This window comes from Lemur catta, chromosome 12, assembly GCF_020740605.2.
Source record: "Lemur catta isolate mLemCat1 chromosome 12, mLemCat1.pri, whole genome shotgun sequence".
Lineage (NCBI taxonomy): Eukaryota > Metazoa > Chordata > Mammalia > Primates > Lemuridae > Lemur > Lemur catta.
This window is the reverse complement of record NC_059139.1, coordinates 34,822,964-34,846,710: the sequence shown is the minus strand read 5'-3', so window position 1 is coordinate 34,846,710 and position 23,747 is coordinate 34,822,964. Positions and strand designations below refer to the sequence as shown.

Here is a 23,747-nt window from a genome sequence, read left to right as displayed (position 1 = left end):
TAATCTCCTTTGTTGGGAAGGCACAGGGGTCAGGCAGATTACTGCATTGTCTCAGAGCCACTAAGCTCTTTTAATTATCACGGAAAGTGCCTGCTGAACACAAAATAAAGGCTCCATACTTGATAGGCAGATATTTGTTAACTTATTTCACTAGTAGAGAACAAACATCAATAAGAGAATTAATGAACTGAAGTCCCTTTAGGCACAAATTAATACTAGATGCTGGCTGGTAGATATTATTTTCTTTACTCAAAATAGGCATTACCAACAATTAAAACACATCAATTAAAATACTGCTGAAATATGAAATGAGCTTAAATTTAAAATCACTGGAAATAAAAACTAACCCCCCCCCATTTATAAAGAGATCTAACAGCTATGCCTAGTAGCAAAGAAATAAATTTCAAAATGCCTAAAGTACCCAGGAAAGCTCCCCGGGAGTATGACAAGTACACTCAGGTGTGAGCTGAGACGGGGCAGAGAAGGGAGTGTGTGTGGAATACACAGTGTTGGGTAAGGAGTTTTCACTCTCCCCCTTACCACTTTGCAAGGCTGGGTAGGCCACCTCACTTACCCGCATGTTCCCACCAACTGTGAAACAGAAATGACACCCATGTGAGGCAAAGTCTGGGCATGCACTCTGTAAAGCACTCCAAAAGTGTTAACCATTATCACTTTTAATGCACGCACACACCAAGCGTATCTCCAATTTTGCACCAAGGGTATCTCCAATTTTGCAGGAAAGAACGTGTGCATTAATGAAGTTCAACCCTATTGCTAGCCTGGAGATTCATTTCCTTTCTGGTACGGTAAAAACACTGAAGTCTAAATTTATTTCTGTTTATAATTTGCCTTATTTTGTAAGAAGTTCACATAACCCAAACTGTTAAAATGTCTCACTGATGCTTTCTGGATTTTTGGAAGGCCTAAACAGATAACTTAAAGTCAACATTAGATATGATTTGACTTCATTATATACTATGTGAAGAATGGACAAAAGCAAAGACAAAGAAATGAATAATTTCCAAGACAAGATAATGAAACTTTGTGCTCTGATGTAACTCAAACTCATCTCCTGATTTAAAAAGAAAAACATGCATAAAAGGTAATCGTAAAGGTTAAGAGAGAAGGCTTGGAGTCAAACTGCTGGGGACACGTTCAGGCTCTACTGCCCACTAGCTGTGTGGCTGCCTTGCCAAGATACCTCACCTCTCAGATGCTTTTCATTTGTAAAAAGGGAATCAAAATTGCACTTACTTCACAAGAATGGTGTAAGGCTTAAATGAGATAATCTGCAGAATGCTTCCAGTGTATCAAGCACAGAGGAAGTTAACTACCACTGCTACTCCAAACAACCCAAGTACAGTAGGAAAACAATGAACTAGAATGAACTAGACTTGGTCACAGACCCAGCACGGCACCGAAGGAGGAAATCTCCCCACTGACAATGTCTGAACCTCTCTAATGCCACCTCTGTTACTTGGAATCAAGATGTTGTCCTTTTGAATTCTAAAATGCTGTGATCCTAAGTCCTAGTATTTTATTTTAATCCTCCTGATTTCATATCCATCATCTCATTTGCTCCTTCCAAATTCTATAAGTAGCAAAGGTATCATTTCTATTTTGCAGACGAGGACAGTCAAACTCAAAGGTTAAAGTAACTTTACTCAAAATCCTGCAGAAGTGGTAAGCCAGTAATGGGGACAGGTCTCACAAGCCTGAGCCAATGCTACACTTAGTCTACCACAACAAGAGTCAGACAGCAGGTTAAATATCTTTCTACTAAAGACAGTTGGCAATCCCTGTCTGATAGCTAAAAGGGGAAAGAGGAAATCAAATATGTCCACAAGGGATGCTTAACTGCAATTTGATTAGGCTTTTCATTTTAACAGAAACAGTGAAGGAAACTGGAGTTTAGTATCAGAATAATTTTGGTTCTCAAAGAATTATAACACCTACATTGTCTCATCTTCACATAAAGCAGGGCTCCTTGACTCTTGAGAGGTCAAAGAATTATCATGGAATTCAGGTATTTCTATTTTTTGCATTAATCCCCCATAAGCAATCATAAACATCTTGAAATAAACTAGAATGTTCAAAAGGTTTTTGTAATGTTTGAAGTTCTAAAAGAAACAGTCAATGATTCCAAACATCACTTAATAAAATGCAGAAATTAGCATGCTATAAATTTTTGAAACAGCAAACTAAATGCCTGCCTGATAGCTGGTCTGATTAACATTGAATTACAAAATGAACAAACAGGAAAACATTAATTAGAAATTAGGAGTTAAAAAAGGTCTTTTGTGGTCTATCTTCCTCTCTCAGAGTCTACTAACCTAGAAAGAAGCCCAAGTAGATTTTGTATTTTATTGATCCCAGGGATTGAGTCCAGCCTCCTTCCCTCTTCCTGCTCTCCATCCCATTCCTGATCCCTCAGGTGGGAAATGCAGGTGACACACAAAATCCTGGAGCACAGTCAGCAATGGTTCTCAGGTCTCAGCACTGACTGCAGTCTCTGAACTTAAAATTCAAACACATCATCCTAAAAAACTCAAATTTTTAAACCCATTTTCATGGGTAAAAGAGTTGTGGAGGACAGAGCTGGAATGCCAAAATGATGACATTCCCAGGATAGTTTAATGATTTAAAAATATCGTATCTGAAAATATTGACACACATGGCTACCTAAGCATATGGGAAAGAATGAATCAACATTTTAAATATATTATATTCCTTAAGCAGAAACTTTTTACAAAACACGTAAGTGCTATTAACAATGCTTTAATGTAGGCAATATCCCATAGTACATTAAAAAAATCAATCCTAGATTAGGTATTAAAAAATCAGTAACTGACGGCATAAAATTTTTTATATCTTTGGGCTAACTTTTGTGACAAATTTTAAAAATTCTTTGGCCAATATAAAATTTAGCTCTTGCACTCTAAATATACACAAAATGATAGAGCAGGGGCAGAAGTAACCCAATAGTATGAGGACATTCAGTCAGTCCAGGAGTATAGGTATAGTATAGGTAATCCATTGTGTAAAGCAGCTGGCTAACATTTGATTACAAATGCAAGCCCTATCAATGCTCAATAAATGATTTATAAAATAAGATTTATTTTTAATAAAGCACTGAGGAATTTACAGGAAAAAGTGTGAGTACACTGGCACAATAGCAATCTTGCTACAGAACAGAATTCAGTGTGAGTGGCTCGGCTCACCCAAGATCCTGGAACACCAAGTCCCAGGACAACTTGGCGGCATGGAATGAAAAGGCGGTACCTCAGCAAGACCTGTACATGTACGGGTGCTGCGGGGAGGTGGTGTGTGTATGTGTTTAAGCGAGAGAAAAGGGAGAGAGAAAAAAGAAATAGAGACAGAACTTGGAAAAAATTTCACTTTGGCTCAGGGTGTGGCCAACCATTTTCTCTACTTGGATAAGAAATTTCTACTAATTTGTTTTTAGTAATTAAAATCTGTGACATTCAGTGTTTGGGGGGAACATTCGCCAAGAATAAAGCATTACATTACACAGTGTAATTCTGAACACTTTTCTTTAGCAAGTTGCTGGATTCAGAGATAAGCTGACTTTAGACACTAATGTTTTTTTTTATATCTTATCACCAAAACTTGGCCCAAGGAGTAAGAGGGAGAAGAGAAAGCAAGGAGTTCTTGAGAATAAACTTTTTCTCTTTAATGCCAAAACTGCCTTTATGGACCTGAGCCCAAAAAGGGAAGGCTTTGTTCTCATGTGTCTTTGGCAGTATTTAAAACTCTCCTAGCAAATCCTCTTGCAGTGGAGGGAATGTTCTACTATCCACTTATAAAACTGCAGAATGATTTCAGTTTGCATTGTGCAGGTGACAGTCTAGCTGCCCTTATTTATTGGTGACAAAACCTATAACCAATTATCCAAAACAGTCACAACAGCTAAAGCAGGGGTCCTCAACCTATGGTGAGTTGTATAATTATTTCATTATACATTACAATGTAATAATAATAGAAATAAAGTACACAATAATTGTAATGCACTTGAATCATCCGGAAACCATCTCCCCCCACTCGTGCCCCGGTCTATGGAAAAATTGTCTTCCGTGAAAACGGACCCTGGTGCCAAAAAGGTTGGGGACCACTGAGCTAGAGAATGGTGCTAAAGTGACTAAAATTCAAAAACACTTTATTCCTTACCACGGCCTCATCTGGAAATCATGTGCGTAGCACATAGTATGTGCCCCAAACAAATATCTGCATAACTGACCGATCACAACAATAAGAACAAGGGAACTGCATAGGTTGTGACGGAAGCAGGAAAGGGCAGGTATTCTGCACTACCAGGAATATAAGAGAAAAAGTAATTACTGCTGAATGTTTGTGTGCTCAGCAATGAATTATGAGCAGCTTCAGTTCTGTGTATGAAAACAGCAACGGGCAAGAACATTTGTGTGAATATGCTTCAAACCGGTGCAATCACAATGATTAAATCAGTTGAACAGTCTTCTTTCACATCTACTTAAAAGTCATAATTTTCTAGAACTTGAGCCCCAACTTACTAGATTAGTAAGAAAAATAAAAGGATTCACAGAAAAATTTACATTTTCCACTATGTGCCAACTCTGTCCAAATTATGTGAAAAGGATCCCCAAAATATAAATAAACATGAATTTTCACAATTAGGAAACAATGCAACTAAATGTCACTGAGCAATGCCTTTTTATAATTCCAACTAAAAAAAAAAGGATGTGTACATATGTGTATTTATGAAAATGTCTTTACAAACACAGGAAGAAGTCAAAGGATTGCTATGCTTACTAGAGGTTATCCTTGGTGAATGTCCTTTCTTTAAACAAAGTTGAGAGGAAAAAGGTAGCTTTTAACAGTAAAGTTACCAAAAACTAGATTTAAAGTTATTTTCGAAACTGGTCCCTAAATAGGCAGTATTTGCTAAACACAAACATGCTAGTTACTTTGCGCTAATTTTTCTCCACTTTGCAAAATAATATTATACCAGCGTAGTTATAAGCTTTTAAAAAATATTTTTCTCATCACTTAATGTTGTTTAACAAATTTGATTTCTTTTTGTTCTGAGCCTTTCTTGTCTTTCATCTATCTCTGTATAGCTGGTACCCAGGTGTAAAATTCCAAGACTGTATTAAGTTCAAAAAACTAATCGTTGTTTCAATAATTACAGCTAAATTTAGTCACAGGAAATAATTTTCAAGTTAAAGTTTTGGCAAGTTGCTAGAGCTTGAAGAGAGCTAAGAGGTTATGGAAGCCAAACTCCTCTTTTCACAGATGAGAAACAAGACCCAGGAGACCTGCTTTAGGTCACAAAGAGATGAGAACCCTGATCTATCTACTACTGATGAGATGCTTTATCCCACATCACAGAATTTTGAAAATTGCAGTTTTCTATTTTCCTAGTAAATCATTTCAAAATAACATGGAAAAATGAATTGTTATCAAGATGATGCATAATTTACACACACTGCCTTTGCTAAACTAACGGTAACTAGCTTGGCAACCTTGAGTAAGTAAGTCTCTTAACCTCATCCTTCTTCTGTACGGTTACAGGTTTAAGTAGTGAATTTTCATAGTTCCTTGAAGTAGTATTATCCACAGTTAATATTAACAATATTTTTCTGGGTCAAGAATCGTGCTTCATTATCTCATCTAATTACCAGCACTAAACCCATTTAAGAGATGAGAAATTCAAGGTTCAGAGAAGTGACTTCCCTAGAGTTCAATGGTACTAAGTAGCTAACAGGGCTTACTTAGCTTATTAGTCACTACACTGTGCTGTCTCTGAAATTGGAAACATGCAGTTACAAACCAAGTTTAGGACCAGAGTGGATGGAATTTGTTTTGCATGAGAACACTTCCCAATCTGTGAACCTCTGAAGCTATGGGGAGCTACTGGAAGTGCAACACCCACGGCTCCCAGACGTGGGGCCTCAGACTGTCTTGCCAGCTCTGATGTAACTACTTCTTTGGGCCTCCTGACCCACTTCCTAGGGCACTGTGGTTACCTATCTAACTACAAAGGCTTTTTATTTCATTCTAAGCACTGAGATCTAAGGATTGGCCAGTGGGAGTAATACAAGGCTCTGCCTGGTTCTCTCTCTGTCCCCAGCTGGGTCCCTGAGCCTGGTCTATGCCATCTCCATCCAGATGGAGCGACCTGAGCTACACCTGCAACTCTCCACATGGTCCTGCGACTCCTGATTTCCAGGCTTATGTGTCCTTCACCCACCCCTAGGCCACAACACCTCCCGGCAAGGTTACAGGGTCCTTTCCCCTGCTTCACTTCTCCATGCTTTTTTGGATGCAGTGCTCCACCTCCCAGTTCCCACGAATCCCCCCTCCCCGCCCCCTCACACCTTCCACATGCCCAGCTGACTGAGGCCTGCACCACCTGCACCATCTTTGATGACAGGTAAATTCCTCCACAGACTAAGTGGCTGCAGGATGGAGATTTCCTCCCTGCTGGGTCCCCAGCACCTTGGTGCCTGGCTCACAGCAGTCACTGGGAGTGTTTCCTGAAGGCATGACATTTGTCAGGAGTGACAGCAGGACTGCCAACAAGACACTCACCCAGGCATGCTTACCACTCTGCTTTTTAATTTCTTGAGAAACAACACCCATAGGCCAGACAAAATGGGATTTGAGTGACCCCACATCTGATGTGTGTTTACCTACAACCTGTCAGCTTGCTGGGACTTTGTCCATGAAGGCCTTGCAGCTAACATAAACCTTGTGGTGCCCATGCCATGATGGCTTGGGTTATTCTCAAAGACAGTAACATGTGGCTTGGCACCAAATTTTTTCCCTTGAGATTACACCTCTGAAATTTTAACACAAATTAGTAAGAAAATTTGATTCACTTGATAATAAAGTATGCTTTACAAACACCTCTTTGTAAATACTGTTGGTCAGAGAGAGATGACTACATGTGCAATGACAGAGAAAAAACTTTGCTTAAAAGTGGCAAATCTAACTCAAATATTGAGAAACTTTAAGAATTCAGAATTCACAGTATAGTACTGACTTATACAAATAGCCACATATATTTTTAGTGCAATACCAATAATTCTTTATTGCAAAGGGAATAAAAACATTTTAAAAATCTCACAGAGGAGACAAAATGGGCATTCCAGAGAGAGGAAAGAGCATTCGGCACATTGAGAAAGGGTCGGCTGGAGGAATAAAGATATGAGTGTGATACCAAATGTCTAGAGCAGGGGGCTCTGGAAAGCGGCTGCCGAAAGGTGGGCAGAGCCTGAGGACCAGGAGCTTCTGAGCTCCATTAAGGAATCTGGACTTCATTCTCAGGATGAAGACAAGGCTGACAGTGGCCTGACCCTGGGTTAGCAGCCATGGCAGTGGAGAAGGGTGGGAGGATTCTAAGGCTAGCAGGAGAGAGGCAACAACAAAACTGGACACAGATTGGAAGCTGGAGGTGAGAAAGACGGAAGAATGAGAGCAGAGCAATTAGGGAAATGGTGACAGTGTTCACCCAGATGGGCACCCAGAATAACAAGGAGAGCTGAGTGCAAGGAGGAAGAGGCAGGGGTTCAGTTTGGACACATCACAGCTGCAGTGCCTGGCAGAGCTGTCCCTCTGAGAGGAATTAGCCCAGAGACAGTTGCACGCAGGATTCTGTCACAGAAGCTAATACATATACTTTTGTTTCTGGTCAACAACTGGCTTCCCTTTAATCTTTCTATAAAACTTGAAATTTGGTTATTTAGGAATATAGAACTTCGAAACAAGAAAAAGATCTAAAATAAATGTACTTTAGAATTTCTGAATTAAAGTATTATTTTAATTCAGGAAAAAAAGAAAAGTATTTTTAGTCAATAAACAGTGCTGGGACACCTAGTCAACCATTTGAAGAAAATAAAGGTAGAGCGATAAGTCACTCCTTAAACTTCAAATGGATCGAGATCAAAGTATTTTTAGAAACCCATAAAAATACTATTAGAAATTTTGCAGTAGGGAATAATAATAGCTATTCTTACATGGTGTTCACAATTTACCAAGCAATGTTTTAAGAGCTATACAAACATGAATTCTTTTAGCCTTCACAACAACTCTGAAGTAGATACTACTATCATCTTCATTTTACAGTCAAAGAAACCAGAGTATAAAAAAGTTAAGTAACTTCTAAGACTGCTTGACAGTGGTGAAACTCTCTTGTTTTCTTATTCACTACACAGCACTGCCTCTCTGGAAGGCCTTTCTATATGACCTAAACACAGAAGTCCTAAGAGAAAGAATTAAAATTGGAAAACACAACGTAAAACTTCTTAATGGAAAAATACCATAATCAAAGTCTTAATTCATGACACACAAGCAGAGGAGAACAATTGCAACAAGTGTCACAGCTTATTTCTTATATACAAAGAGTGCATATAAATCAATAAGAAAAAAATAAACAATGCTCCCCCACGTGTGAAAAGAAATACACAAAAGAAGTATGGAACTGCCAATTAATATAAGATACATAAGGATGCTAAAAAGCTAAGAATTTAAAATTAAAATGAGAAACCATCTTTCATCCACCAGATTGGGAAACATGGAAGACTGAGGACACACAACACTGGCAAGAATGTGGGCAATGGGCACTCTCATATACTGTGAGGTATATGTAAATTGGCATAATATTTTACAGGGAAATTTAGTTATGTGATCAAATTTTAAAATATGCATGCCCTCTGACTCAGCAATTTCCCTTCTGAATATTTATTTTACAGAACTAAATGCACAACTACATGAAAATGCATGTACCAGGGTAGTCACTGAAGCTTAATACAACAACCAAAATGCAAACAATGTAAATGTCTCAAAATAGAAAATTGGTTAATAAGACATCCACTTGATGGAATACTATGCAGTCATTAAAAAGATAGCTGTTTGTTCACCAAGATAATGAAATACTGTTAAGGAAAAAAGCAGAGTGTATAGCAGCATGCACAGTATGGTCCTGGTTGTTAAATGACAGAGATAAAATTTAAAAAAATAGTTTTGTTGTTTCAAAAAGACTAATCATTTTATTAATAAAGTTTAATCCTATAAATTCTGAATCCCAGAAATACTATTAGGACCTTGTAACAATGCAGTCTAACAGCATAGAGGTGCCAGTGTACTGGAATGCTTAAAACATATTTTTCAAAATTCAAAATACATTTAGATTATAACACTAAAACTTTTTCAGGAATATTAATATTTACATTAATCTATTTCATCTTTTTTAAAATCTAAGGTTTCATGAAAATAATCTGGCTTATTACCCAAAAAGAATTTAAGAGTCACAATAGAAATCCAGAAAATAAATAACACACATAGCCAATTGATAAAGATATTTTTTCAAGAAAAAAACAAAGAATAAACTGTGAAATGCCTGTTTCAAAACACAAGTATTGCCTTAGAACATGTAGACATTAAGAATGTTTTTGCAAGTAACCATCTCATTAAACCAAAAACCTTGCAGTAATTAAATAACTTGGTCAATGCTACAAAACTGGAACTTAGTGCCTGACTCCCCACAACCTAACAGGAAACAGGTTAGTATATACCGGTGGTGGTGATTATCTGGTATTTTAAAGAAATTGCAGGATATAAAAATAACTCAGGCCAATAAATAAAACAAAAAGACTTTTCCACACAGACAATCCACAAGACATTTCTAATGAGCAGCATCCAATTTTATGTAATTGTAAAGCAGACCTTATTTATTCAGTATCATCAAGGCTACAAAATACATCTTCCAGATAATTTAGAGGTTTACCACTTCAAGGATCAAAATACTTTCTACAACTATCTTCCATAAAAATTTTCCTTAATACATATTACAAGTTTTCTAACTTTAATTCACTAAGTACATGATAATATGACAATTTCTTAATAATGACACAGAGTTGTCCTTATAAAAAAACAATCATGTATAGTCTTGATAACACTCATTTTACAAATTAGGAAGTTGATGCTGGAAAAGTAATGTTCAATAGTGCTATGATTCAATAAATTTTAATTGTAGAGGTTACCTAGGTAGAACTAATTGCACCAACACCAGGTGGCTCCCAACTGCAATGTTTCAACGTCCTCTTCTCCCTCTCCTATCTCGCTGTCAGGTCTGCCAACACTGCTGCCTTCAGGTAACCTGCATCTTGCAGGACTCACGCTGCCATCCCCCTAATTGCTGCAAGTTAGCAACACCAAGTGAACCACACTGCAAGAACAACATCTTAAGTGTCGATCCTGAGCTAATGCTCTTGGAACTCTTCTAAGTGTAAAAATCAAAGAACTTCAAAGCACAGATATTGTTACAGGTCCTTTGGCTGCTCAGAGCATTTTTCTTTTTTTTTTTTTTTTACTTCTTAGTGCTAAACCATGTTCTAGATAAGGGAGGCTACTGGGTTTAGTTACCACCAGTAAACTTTAAAACGTTTTCTGTTACATGGGTTCTTGGCTCCTGCAATCTCACGTAGAACTTGCCTAGCAAATCTTTCCTTTAATGCAAATGGGAACCTCTATCTATCCCAAGTTGAATTATGATAAAATGAGTTTGGATGGTTATCAAGACAAGAATCCTAATAGTATCATCTTAAATTTAGATAACATTCTGAGAAGTTGAAAAAAAGGAATAATTAATGCATGACACCTTTATGTGTCCATTTATTCATATATAAATACACTTTCAACTCCTTAGTAAGTACATAAGAATTATATACACATAGCAAACTCTTCTTATCTACAAAATTATCATGCAGTATAGATATTTGCTCTATACATTAAGCCACCCTACTTCACTCGAGGCACTAGGTGTGTCTACAAGTCCAGATACCTCCCAATGAGTCTATTGCAAACCTACAATCTGGAGACACCAAGTCTAAATATTTTGCCATTTAACTCCTTCTTGGCTAGGTCCTAAACTATGTCTGACCAAAGGGAAAGAACAGATGACCCACTAGTTTGAACATGCCATGCCAATATCCCTCTCATTCATTTACTCAACAAATATTAACCAAGTGGGTATCTACTCTGTGCCAGGCATTTTGCTAGGTGCTGGGTCCCTACCCAGCCACAGATCCTGCCCACTCAGTCTTATGGTCTTCTGAAGAAGACAGTCACTCATCAAATGAAATAACAGATGTAAAATCACAACATTGACAGTAGGGACACTGCTACAAAGCCAGTCTTCCCTGAGGAAGGCTTCCCTGCGGAAGTGTCAATGAATTAAGATCTCAACAATGAGGAGCTGATGTGGGGACTAGAGAAAGAGCGTTCCTGGCAGAGAGAACACACAAAGGCCCTATGGCAGGAGGCAGTGAGCTGAGTTTGAGGAAACTGAAGGAGGCAATCCTGCAGAGGACAAGGGCGAGTGTGAGCTGAGACGGGCCTGGAGAGGCAGGCAGGGGCCCGACCAGGTAAGGACCTGGTAAGGCATGTTAAGGATTCTCTGGTCTTTATCCAAGTAGCAAGCACTTGAAAGTTTTAAAATTTAATTTAATTTTGTTTACTTTTCTGGAGGAAGTTATGATCAGATTTACATTCTGAAATGATCGCTCTGACCACACAGTATGGACTGCAGATTGGAAGGGACAAAGTAGGGCACACAGAGCAACTGAGGCAGTGACCCTGTTAGTGTAAATGAGGGGGGATGTGCGCCTGGACTTGGGTGTGGTGACAGGTCAGATGGCCAGCACTGAGGATGGACTGAATCTGAGGAGGTGAGAGGAATAGGTGTCAAGGATGACTCCTAGGTTCTGTTCTGCTCTTTAACAAGCAGGGAACATGTTAGGAAAAGGTTTAGGGAGGATCATGAATTTAGCTTTAGACATCTGAACGTGGAAGTGTCATGTAGTCAGGTACAGGTCTGGAGTTTAGGAGAGGTCATGGCCAGGAAAAGAAATTCTGTAATCATTTGTGAATGGCCAGTAACGGATCTAAGGGCATTAATGAGACTGGAGTCGGGGAGGAAGAGACAGAATGAGAAAAGGCCTAGGACAACCCTGAGGATCTCGGGGTTTTACATTATATAAAATTGGTCAACATTATCGATGCTTGTTAAATACCAATTACTGCTACTAAGTACTAAGAAATGTATAAAAACTGATGAGCAGTTCATGCCTTCAAAACTTGCATTTACCTAGATCATGATTAAAACAATGCTATAGTAAGTTATTGTACTCTTCTGATACACTAATTTAAAAATAACCCCTTTAGGAAAACTAAGTGATGGTAACATTTCTGGGCACCTAATATTTATGGGTGTCAGACACTAGCTGCTGGGAGATGGTACAAAGAATGAGACAAAATTCCTGATTTGTTAACAACTGGTGTTTAGTATTCAGAATGCTATAAGGCCAGTCTGAAGATTATTTGATGGCATATCACTTAAATGATTGTTTAGGCAATAAAGAAAAGTAAAGCTGGGGACAGTGGTGAGCACCTGCAGTCCGAGCTACTCAGGAGGCTGAGGCAGGAGGATCACTTGCACCCAGGAGTTCGAATCCAGCCTGGGCAACATAGCAAGACCCTGTGTGATGGAAGGACAGAAGAATGGAAGGAAGGGCAATGATAACATTTATTTGTCAAGAGCAGAGCTTCCACTTACAGTCCAGTATCTACTCTCTCCTCACTACACATACACCTACCATCATTGTGCCTACACTTGATAAACTTAGTTAATGTGATTAACTACAGTGCTGTGTAAGCTATACCATGTGGCTCCATAGACTTCCTTCAGTCTTCAAGATGTCTGATGGGCTCGGTAATAATGCTCAGGTGACAGACGTATACTTTCAGAAATATACACTTGGCGAGTTTTAACAATTCTCCTTAGCATCCTACATCTTAATCAAACTAATCAGCCTGGTATTCCTAAGGACTCAATCACTAATGATATAAAACTCCCTTCCATTCCAAACATACCTAAATCAACTGTGACATGCCATAGAGTAAATAAAGGCAAGGCTATCTTCTTGATCATCTTACGCCCTAAAGCATATTTTACATTTCCCTACGTTGTCTTCTTAACTAGCAGAGTTGCTGTTACTAATAATAAAGACTGAATTTTAGAACTAGCATTGGCAGATATTGAATTTCTTGCTCCCCATACCCTCATTTTAATTTTCTCTTGCAAGAAAAAAAAAAAATTACGCCTGAATTTGCAGTTCTGTATATATTCCTCTTAAGAGAGTAGGCAGAAATAGTTTGAAACTAATCTGTATCCACATTCCTTTTTCCATTATTGTGACCCAAACCTACAGCATGTATCTGTCCCAAGAGAAGGGAAAGAAACCAAAGAAAAGGGGCAACAACTAGCAGGCCAAATGTAAAAGGAGAAGGTAGGACAAACCTACCACTCATAACTACTAACCTGGAAGGTGAATTAATTCCTCAGAAAGTTAAGGAGGTATCACCGGATTCATCACAGGAATACACTGTGGAGTGTTGCAGAGGAGACTGAGAGCACCAATTCTAATCTGGGTGTCCCTCTGTGTTTCCAGCTCTCTTACAGCACTTAACATGATATTGTGGAACACATTCATACTACAATCTACCCACAGAAACAGAGGCTGTGCAGAGATCTTTTTCTCTGCCACCAGACCACCATGCAGGGGTTCATAAATACTGAATGACTGAAATCTAAAACAGTAACAAAGGGGTAGGGTCCAGCCATATTGTAAGTTTCTCTTTTTGTGTGATGATTAAGTTGAGTAATGTTAATTCCAGTTTCTTTATCTCCTTTCACTTACGATTTAATACAGCACAAATCAATAAATCTAAAAAACATTAAAAACTAATCATTTATCTTCTTTGCCTGACATGATAGGGTGATCTAAAAACAGTTTATCTGTATCACAAGGCCAGGTTACAGAAAGATATGTATTATATACACATCATTAGACAAACATAGCACTGCATAGAGACCTAGCTAGCAGCATAGCAGAACTCCTGCAGAACAACTTCCTCCTTAAAAACTATCAGTTAGATTGTTAAACTGAAAAAGAAAATGGAAGAAGCATAGAGTAGTAGAAAGAAATGGACTGTGGAGTCAGACTAACTTGGGGTTGAGTCCTAGCTCTGTCTTCTAGTTGTGTGATCATGGGGCTTTACCATCTCAGATGAGTTATCTCCCACAAACAGGAATTACAACACCTTAGAAGGCTGCAGTGATGATTAAATGAGAACATATATAACCTGCCTGACACATAGAAGGCAAGGAAGGCGACTATACAAAAGGTATTTAAGTATATCTATATGCTCAATGAACATATTTTAAGCCACAAGTCAAATCCTCATATTTTTGCAATCTGAAAAGAGTACCTGACTAATCTTACTGCTTTCAAAGAACCATTTACTTCAATTTCAGTCCTGATTATTTCTTTCATGATTAAAAATGTTCTCAAAATTATTTCTTATTAAACACAATTTTGGGTTATCCCTAATACTGCACATTTCATTACATTAATATTCCACCCACTTACATTTTTAAATTGCTCTAACTTTTGACTTAGGATATAAAAAGAGGCCAGGACTAAGGAAAACAACCAAGCCTAAGGAATATACTTGGTATATCGGATATAAGCAAAGCATTTTAAGGTCAGAGGTGCAATATACATGCAATTCTTATGCCGCCTCCAGAGACTATTACTTTCCACCATGTTTTCCCATTGCTTTCTGTACCAAGAGATACTCCTCAACTCAGGAAGATGAATGGCGTACAAAGTGCCAAAGTGGTGCTTTCTAACTCAGAGCACTTCTCAGTGCCCCATATTTTTCCTCAGGACAATCCATTCCCCATTAACAATCTTGCCACCCCATCATTTCTTCCTTTGGAATGCACACAGCCAGTGTCAAGGACTGATTAGCAGACTCAGCCTAGGCAAGCTGTAGCTGTTTTTTGTTTCGTTTTGTTTTGTTTTCTCTTGTTGAAAGCAAAAGAACACTCCTTTCCACATTTTAAAATTTTCAAGTTGACAAGTCAGTGACCATTTATCAAACATACAACATATTATGCTTGAGGTGCCATAGAAGATATGAAAGAATATCAATGAACAGAGCTACTTCCTGTTTTTCGTATCTAACAAAATAGAGTTATTATAGTGCATTGGAAATCATATATTAAGGAATGTTGGTTAACCAGTCACCCTTGCCAAAATCAGATATGAAAAGAAAACAAAAGTTGGCAACAATTCTAGCTCTGATATTTCTCTTCCAGAATTATATTTAATAAGGTTAATCTTTGAAGAATGCATTAATTTTCTTACGTGATTTAAAATGGAACTTGGAGACAATTCATTACTACAAAATTTACAAATTCATGGACTACTAACTTATGTGACCACCTCTGTTGTCTTATAAAATCACCAACTTAATTTTTTAAAAGACTTACTTTTAGGTAATTATGTTCTTTTATCTCCTCTCTAGTAAAAGGTCACTAAATTATATTTGTAGCCTAACAGCCTCTAAAAGGAAGTGAAATCTGAGGGCTATATGAGGATATAAAAGCAGCCTATGAAATATCTTTCGTTTTAAACAAAAACTAACATTAACAAGTACAGCATATCTTGTTCTTTCATGGGGCCAGCAAATTGATAGTTTGGTTTTTTTAAGTTACAAAAATAGGATGGAGTAATTATATCTACCAAACTTACAATAGCCTGTTCAATGGAGAGTAACACTGTAATTTTTCTTCAAAGACAGTAAATAGGAAGAAAAAGCCCTTAATTCTGTAATGTAAGGAAAAATTCCAAACCCTTGGGCGCCACTTACAGGCACAAAACTTTCACTCATTTCGGCTATACCCTAAAGAAGAGGGACAGACAAAAACTCCTATTTTAATATGCGTATTACTTATATAACTTACACCTCACAAGTGTGTTCTCTACACTTTTTACAACCAAAGATCAGAAATTGAAAAAAAATTCTAAAATCAAAAATCACAGAATTCTCTTTAAAAAAATAAGTCTTTAGATAGAAGGGGTCTTCAGACCTCTACTACTACTGGCACATAAAAATATTTCAAAAATCAGTGTTAGATTTTCCTTTTAGAAATATGAATTAACTATTGTCAAAAAAGTAAAATGTAAAGGTCAACTTAGAATTTATTGAACTGCTTATAATCAATTTTCTCATAGATTTTAATTTAAATGGTAAATAACAAAGTATCATAACATGCAACACAAAATGCAAAAACAATACAAACCTTTTCCCCATAATCAAACTTTTATACTAACAGATTCAAATGAATTTCAACCCCACTGTCAAGGAAACTGGAAAAAACCCCACTGTAATTCAAAAGGATAGGAAATCAACATTTTACTATAAATGAAATCTTTACGTATAACATTTGTAATGAACCAACACCATTCTGGCTAATACAATTAATTTTTTAAAAAAGATTATGCTTATTAGTCCATTATTTCACATACTGTGCAATTATAATCCACCCCTTAAGCAAAGAGGGCAAAAAAAACCTAGGTTATAAAACGCAAATATTAAGCATGGCTTACTCAGTCCCTGAATTCTATCTGCCTCTATCTTAGTCCTCTTACTTTTTGTCAACAGACGACATTAAACAACTTCTATTATACATATTCTTTTTACAATGGTTGTTTTTATACTATATTCACAGCTCATTAAGATGACTAGAATGGTTAGGTTTGCCAATTATTTATTTATCCAAAAAGTTACATCTTAATAAGAATGGATAAAATTAATTTCTTAAATTTAGGATTAAAAAATTTTATCTAGAGTTCATTTGTACTAACAATTGCCTTCAAAGAATTATTCTAGTTAAATTTCAATCCAATCTACATAGAAACAGGAAACTGCAGAGGAGCTTAACTCTTGTAAGACTAAGTTACATGTGCAAGTGCACACAGAAAACTGTTAACAGTCACAAATCTCCTTTCGTCTCAATATTGCCATGGTACGGTGCAGAAGCACAAGCTTTAGGGTTTTTTTAGGGGGAGGGGCAACTTCTAAATAATAAACGGGTCATGATTTTAAGCAAATAATCAAGTGCACAAAAAAGTGACAAATCGCTTTAGATAATCAAGGACTCCTACTGTCAAATTCGTCTCACAATAAGACACACTTTATTCCTATAATAAAGGTCAGGGAATTCTACAGGGTAACGAGTGACTATAACAAAAACATTTCCACCAACTCAAAATACCCATCAAGACTTTGTGCTTTGCATACATTAGTCGCATTTTTTTAAAAAACAAGAATTATGGCTCTCACACTTAGAAGAATTTCCTTTAATATAAAAATTTCCAGAAGCCAAAAAAGGGCGAGGTCAATGAACCGCTTGCTGGTCTAAATTACCTTACACATATTGTAATTCATATGCACCAGGAAGTCGTATCTGAGCCGGAGCCCACCGCACCGTGGCCCTGGAATTCGGCTGGCGGCCCGCGCAGCTGCACCGCGCAGGAAGCACCGCACCGGCGCCGCGGTCCGGAGCCACGCCGGAGGGACTGCGGGGAGCAGTCGCCACTGCTTTGGAACTGAATGGCTGACACATCCGGTCCTGGCTCTTACACCACTCCGCCAAATGCAAACTTCAAAGGCCAAATTCAAACTCCAAACAGAAGTCACTCAAATCTTAGTGGTGCAGTTCTCATTCCCAAGAACACTCGGAGCCCCTTGGGGGACGCAATTAGAAAAACCGCACGTCCTAGAAGACTGCAAGCCCCCGCGAGTTTGCAGCCGGCGCTGCACCGCTTTGACAGGCGTTACCGAGACGTCCACCCGGAGCCCTGAGGCCAGCGCTGGGGACGCGCCGTCTGTGCCCCGGCCCGGTACCTGCCTAGGGGCTCGAGCCCCCGACGTACTGAGGGGCTCTGCCTGTCACGGCTGCGGGGACCTGCTGCTTTCTCCTCGACCCTCGGTGTCCTCTACCCCGCCCCTTTTCCGACCACCGCCGCCACCAGCTCGGGCCTCGCCCCCCAGCGTCCCCACCCCGGGGACACCCGTCTGGGGGCGCCGCTGCTGGGCGGTGCCCCGCCCCTCGGCCGGGCCCCGGGCTCCTCCGAGAGCCCCGATTCCCGGAGCCCCACAAAGCCAGCCTGGGCCCCCACATCTTTTCGCAGTGGGTCCCCGCAGCGCCGCTCGCACGCCTGTCACATGTCTGCAAACAATAACAAACTCTCCGGCACATCCCCGTCCAGTCCCCCAGGCTGGGTCCGGGGCGCCGCCCGACTCCGGAGGGGCCGAGGGGTGCACAGGGGCGCGGGTCCCGGCGAGTGGCGCGTAGCCTCGCTGCGCCGAGCCCCGGGATGCCCCGCGCGGCGCCCGGGGTTCATTCATTGCCCTCTGCCCGCCCCACAAGTCCCCGCCGCGCCCCCGGCCGCGCTGCTCACCCGGAGGGGGCCGCTGCAGGAGTCGGATCGGCGGCGGGCGCCCGCTTCTCCCCGGGCTCGGCCCCTGCGGGACTCGAGGCGCCGCTGTCCCGCACGGCCACTGGCTCGGTAGGGTGGGCGCCGCCGCGGCTCGCAGCTCCGTGGGGCGGCGGCACCGCCACAGGCTGGAAACCGCTCCCGCCCGCCGCCGCGTCCGCGGGCTCCGGTGACGGGGAAGTAGAGGAGGACGGCGGCGAGGCGGCGAGGAAGAGTGGCGGCTCGGGCAGCTGGTCCAGCTCCACACTCCGCACTTTGCGCAGCTGCCGCCGCCGCCAGTCCGCCCGATCGCGGCCCCCGCTGCCCGCCTCCCGCAGCAGCCCCGCGGCCGCTGCGGGCGCGCTGCTCGCCTTGAGGGCCCCTCCGCCGCCGCCTGCCTCGGGGCTCGCAGCCCGGGCGCCCGGGAATCCCGACGACGAGGCGCGATTCCCCGCCGCCGCCGCCATTTTCTCTCGCGGGCTACATTCGCTCGGCCCCAGCGAGGGAGGGAGGGGGCGGGGAGAGTGCAGGGGGCGGGCGCTGCGCCGCCGGCGTAGGCCTCCTGCGCCAACAGCGTGAGCGCGGCCCGCCGGGCGCCCGGCCTGGACCGACGGGCGGGCGCGCGGGGTCCGGCCCGCGGCGGAGGCGGAGGCGGAGGGCGGGCCGGCGGGGGCGGCGGCCGCAGGTGGGAGGGACTGCACTATGCGCTCTGCCGCGCGCGGGCGGCCGAGGTGGGCTCGGAGGTGGCCGGCGCAGGGCCGTTCCGCACTCTGCGCGCTGCACGCGCGGCGCCGCCAGGTAGTCCCGGTCGCACCGGCGAAAGGAGGAGCTTCGGCGGCAGCCTCGTGCCGCTTCCTTTCCGCGGCAGTCTCGCCCCGACTCGGCGGGAGCGCTGCCAACAGGAGTTGCAGCTCCCCTAAGAAATGATTAGTTGGAAGTTGGGTTTGTGGTGCTTTAAGGGGACGCAGGCAAGACGGTTTACAGTCTGTCATTCGCACTGCCCTCTGCAGTGGGCTTCGGGGGACCTGGCCGCGGACCACCCTCCCACCCCCACCCGCTCCGCACCGGACGCGCAGGTGGCGCCCGGGACCTCCGCCTGCTGCAAAGCGAAAGAAAGCCAACGTTCAGCAGACGTTGAGCGGACCTGAAAAATAAAGTTTTGTTTTTGTTTTCTTTTAAAAAGGAACCATTCCTTCTCTTTTGTCCCACCCCCACCGCTCGTGCTACAAATAGCAAGACTTCAGAGTTTTCCGTAATACCTTATTGAGTTCACTTTCTGAAGCCGCTGGTTTGGGACTCCCCCCATCTCCTCCCCCCACGGCTAGAGAGAAACGGTTGGCGGGGGGAGGGGCGGGGAGTGTCCCTGGCGATTTTTAATTTTGCTTCTGCTGTCTTTGAGAAGGGCGTCCGTGTACAGGACCGCATAGAGCACGTTTGGGGAGGAGACCAGCGCTGTGCCAGGAAGTGCTCGATACTGTCATCCTCGGCCAGGTCGTGGCCCTCCCCGAATCCGATGCTTCTCGCTGCACGTCCCTCTTCCCGGCAGGGTCGGGCCGCTGGCCGGGTTCCCTCCGCCGTTACCCCTGCGGGCCCGGGTTGTCCAACGCGGCGTTCAGAACCCTTCCAGCCCCGGGACTCTCCGCGAGAAGGTGCTTTGGGATGGAAAAAGCAACATTTACATGTTAATAATTTTCGACCTTTTTTCCAACTGAGTAGAGCTTCTATGTTGTGTTTATTTCTCCCCTTCCTTCTTTTCCTCTAACCGGTTTGTTTAGATGGAAAATCTCCCGGAACCCAGAAGCAGCGTCTCTAAATTTATTTTGTGAAACATTGATTAAGACACGGAGGGGGGGCCCGGGTTGTCACGCAGAGAAAAGAGAGAGCTATCTTGTCAGTCTTCGTATATTTGGACAAAAGGCTTACTATCTGCAGAGTAATTCCTTTGACTTCTTGAAAATAGGTAAACTGAGAGCCCCCTTCCCAGATAGTATGTTAACTGAAGAGCAAGGTTTTATCAGTGGGATTTTTTTTTAAAAAGATCTTGATTTTATTAATATTCAATGTTCAATGTTTTGAATACTGCTGTAATATCTGCTATACGATAGTTTTAGATAGTTAAATCCACCAGTACACATTTTGAAAGTTTACATAAATCTTGACAATTTAACTCTACATTTAGGCTATAATTATATGCTCTTTTAATGGTAGTCAAATGTATCATCCAAACCAAACAGGAGTTATTTCCCAGGTCTCTCTGGATTGCCACACCCACCAAATCCTAAATTGAAAGGGATAATCTTTCCTTGTTCCTATTTAGATCTAAAAACGTTTAAATTTGCACACACGTATTCAGGTGCCCGTAAGTAAGAAAAGCAAGTGGAAGTTTTTAGTCTTTCAAATTGTTCCAATTTTGAAGTTTGGGCAGAGTAGCAGAGCAAAAAGGAGATTCCAGCAAAACGTTTGCTTTTGACTCTGTTTGTAGTGATCGAAACTAGGGATCAAAGTGAGACAGGAACCAAATGCAACACTATCGAACTAGCTGCAATTCCCTGACTTCCTCCATCCACCACTACCACTACCAAGGAACCTAAGTGCTGGTCTTTTCTGGTGCATTTAGTCATTTTTCCTTTAATCTTTTGTGTCAATATTCAGGATATCATTATGTATCTGCATATGGACACACTGATTTTTTTTTAAGAGAGAAAAATCAGAGGACATGCTTGACTGAAAAGGGTGTTCTCCCTTTGCATAAATTATATTAATATAAAGTCTCCTTTCAGCAGCATTTATAGGATTGCTACCCAAGTTTCTGAGTCTCAAGCATGATTAAGACTTTAACCCTGGTTTTGGGTGCTGCTGGATCCTGCTTTATATTACTGCATACAGGCATGTGTCAAATATCAAGCTACTGTCGATGCTGAACTGTCTTAATGTGATTTCTTTTAATGACATACAGGAGACTTGTATTCCTTCCAAGGTTGCTTCTAGACTGAAAACTGCAGTTACTATTTCCAAGCTCTTTATTTCCGTCCTCACTGGGACATAAACCTTGCAGTGATTTCACTCAGGCAATTTCATGACAGTTTCAGTAACCTTTATGCCAGTGCTTTACAGATCACTGCTTCCATATAGTGCTCCTGGGAATCGCCTATGTCACACCTCAGCTCCTACACCCCATTCATATGCAAGATCTAGTTTGACACTGAGCATTTCCTAATTGTGCATAAATATCACGACATTAGAATGAAAAGACAATATGCACTGGCAGAAATATTTCAGCCTGTACATCATTCATCATATATTTATTAAGCACCTATTGTGCACATGCAAGAACTTTTCTCCTTCTCCGGGGATATTGTTTGTTGTTTTTCATTTCCACAAAAATGAATAAGCAAAATATTTCCATCTGCAAATATTTTTATTAATGGATATTTATCAGGCAAACTGATAGAATTTCAGATCCATTAGTATATGAATATGTTCACATATTCCTGGCTCTGTTTGTGAGATCTGTGTCTTAGATAGATATGAAAGATTAAGAATGTAACCTTGAGAGAACAGGGCAAACGGGAGAGCATGGGGCCACAACTTAGTTTCTCTGTGCTCTTTCCACACAACCTACTTCCTGGATCTTGCTAGATGTTCTAAATCAGAAAATCCTGTCATCCATGGGATAATTGGCCCCGTAGAAGGGCACTGTAGGTGACATTGTAGTAGAAAGTCTCTTAACCAGCCTCCATTTAGCTGACTCATCCAGTAACAGATACCAGTCAGTGTCGGTATGGTATGCAACATGCACAGGGATGCCACAGCACAATAAATGCTCAGGCCAGCGGTTGGTGTGCACCTGCATGCTTATGTTCCCACGAGGTGGGTTATGAGCCCCATGAGTAACCATTGTACTTGTTCCCAAACCTGATTACACCTATTATAACTGTCCTTGTGGAATTTAGTTAAAATGTATTCAACTGATTATTAAATTAATAAAACATGGGTATGTGAGAGCAAAAAGAAAGGTGATCCAATGAAAATGAAGTTAAATGCTTGAACGAATGAATGAAGGCGAGGCACTGAAAAAAAATCTCTGTCAAATTAGTTGTATAATAAAAGATTGGGAAGAAAACATTCAAATCTAGAAGAATTTACTTTGCAAGTATCTACCACTTTGCTTTAAAGAAACTAAAACTGAAAATTGTAGACAATGCACAAGACATAGTAGAACTCCTGAACAGTGGCCCTGCACCCTAAAGACTAAGGCCCAACAGCCAAATATATTGGCCAAAAAACCCAAACCAACCCAGACAAAACCCTGTTATTATTTATGTTTTAAGTTAAAGTAAAATATTTGAGATATCTTTACATATGATTCCTTTTTATTAAGAAACCATCTAAACATTTTGCATGTATTTGCAAGTACTTAAAATTAGAAACTAAATTTTGTAGTAAATAATGAAAAATGAATTGGGATTTTATATTTAAGAATAAAACTGTAATTTATTAAATTTCATATATTTCACCGTTCGCAAAACTCTGCTCACTTTACAACCCTGCACTGATTCTTTGAATTCTTTGAATGAGCCATGTTGGGTACTATTTTTTGATGCATGCTGAGATATTCTTTTTTCATTTGACTTTTGTGGTTATCATTTTTGCAGAAAATATTTGAAGAGTTCATACATTTTCCCAAGGTCCTCCTGTAATATTTCTTTGAATTAGAGTCCTTGTCGGTATTCCCTTCCTTTGTGATTCACTGGTCCAACTCTGCTGAATTCTGCATTGGCAAGGCTTTGCATGTGACCTGAGCAGTTCGGTACAACCTTCCTTGGCTTTATTTACTTCTGCATCTTTTGCAACATTTGCATCTTCACTTTGCGATTGATTTGCATTATTTTGGGGCCAAAGCTTCTAGACAGGACTACAAAATTGGCCTCTACAAAATGCTGTCGAACAAAATACAATGCAAGTCACATATATGATTTTAAATTCTCTTGCAGCCATATTTAAAAACAGGTGAAATTAATTTCAGTAATATATTTTATTTTACATAATATGTCTAAAATGTTATTTCCATGTGTAACCAATCAATATATAAAGTATTATATAAAATATTATTAATGAGATATTTGACCTTTTATAAAATGAGATCTTTGAAATGTTGTGTGTATTTTACACTTACAGAACATCTTAAACATCTTAATTTGGATCAGCCATATTTCAAGTGCGCAAAAGCCACATGTAGCTAGTGGCTAGTATATTGGACCACACAGCTGTAGAACTATAGTATCTAAGACCTACAAGTTTTATGGAATGTTAAATGCCTGATTAGGTCAGATTGGTGTATAAGAACCAACC

The 23,747-nt window shown here is 40.8% G+C and overlaps 1 protein-coding gene across 2 annotated transcripts in view; it reads right to left on the bottom strand.

The window, feature by feature from the left end:
- Positions 1 to 18,887, bottom strand: part of MAP3K1 (mitogen-activated protein kinase kinase kinase 1) — a 74,641-nt gene extending 55,754 nt beyond the window's left edge. The window contains exon 1 of one of the 2 annotated variants that reach the window (XM_045565675.1): positions 18,381 to 18,887. In XM_045565675.1, the coding sequence (XP_045421631.1) occupies positions 18,381 to 18,862 (482 nt within the window). In that variant the 5' untranslated portion in view covers positions 18,863 to 18,887. The remainder of the gene's footprint in view (positions 1 to 18,380) is intronic. The other variant, XM_045565676.1, reaches the window with a different exon arrangement.
- Between the last annotated feature and the right edge of the window lie 4,860 nt (positions 18,888 to 23,747).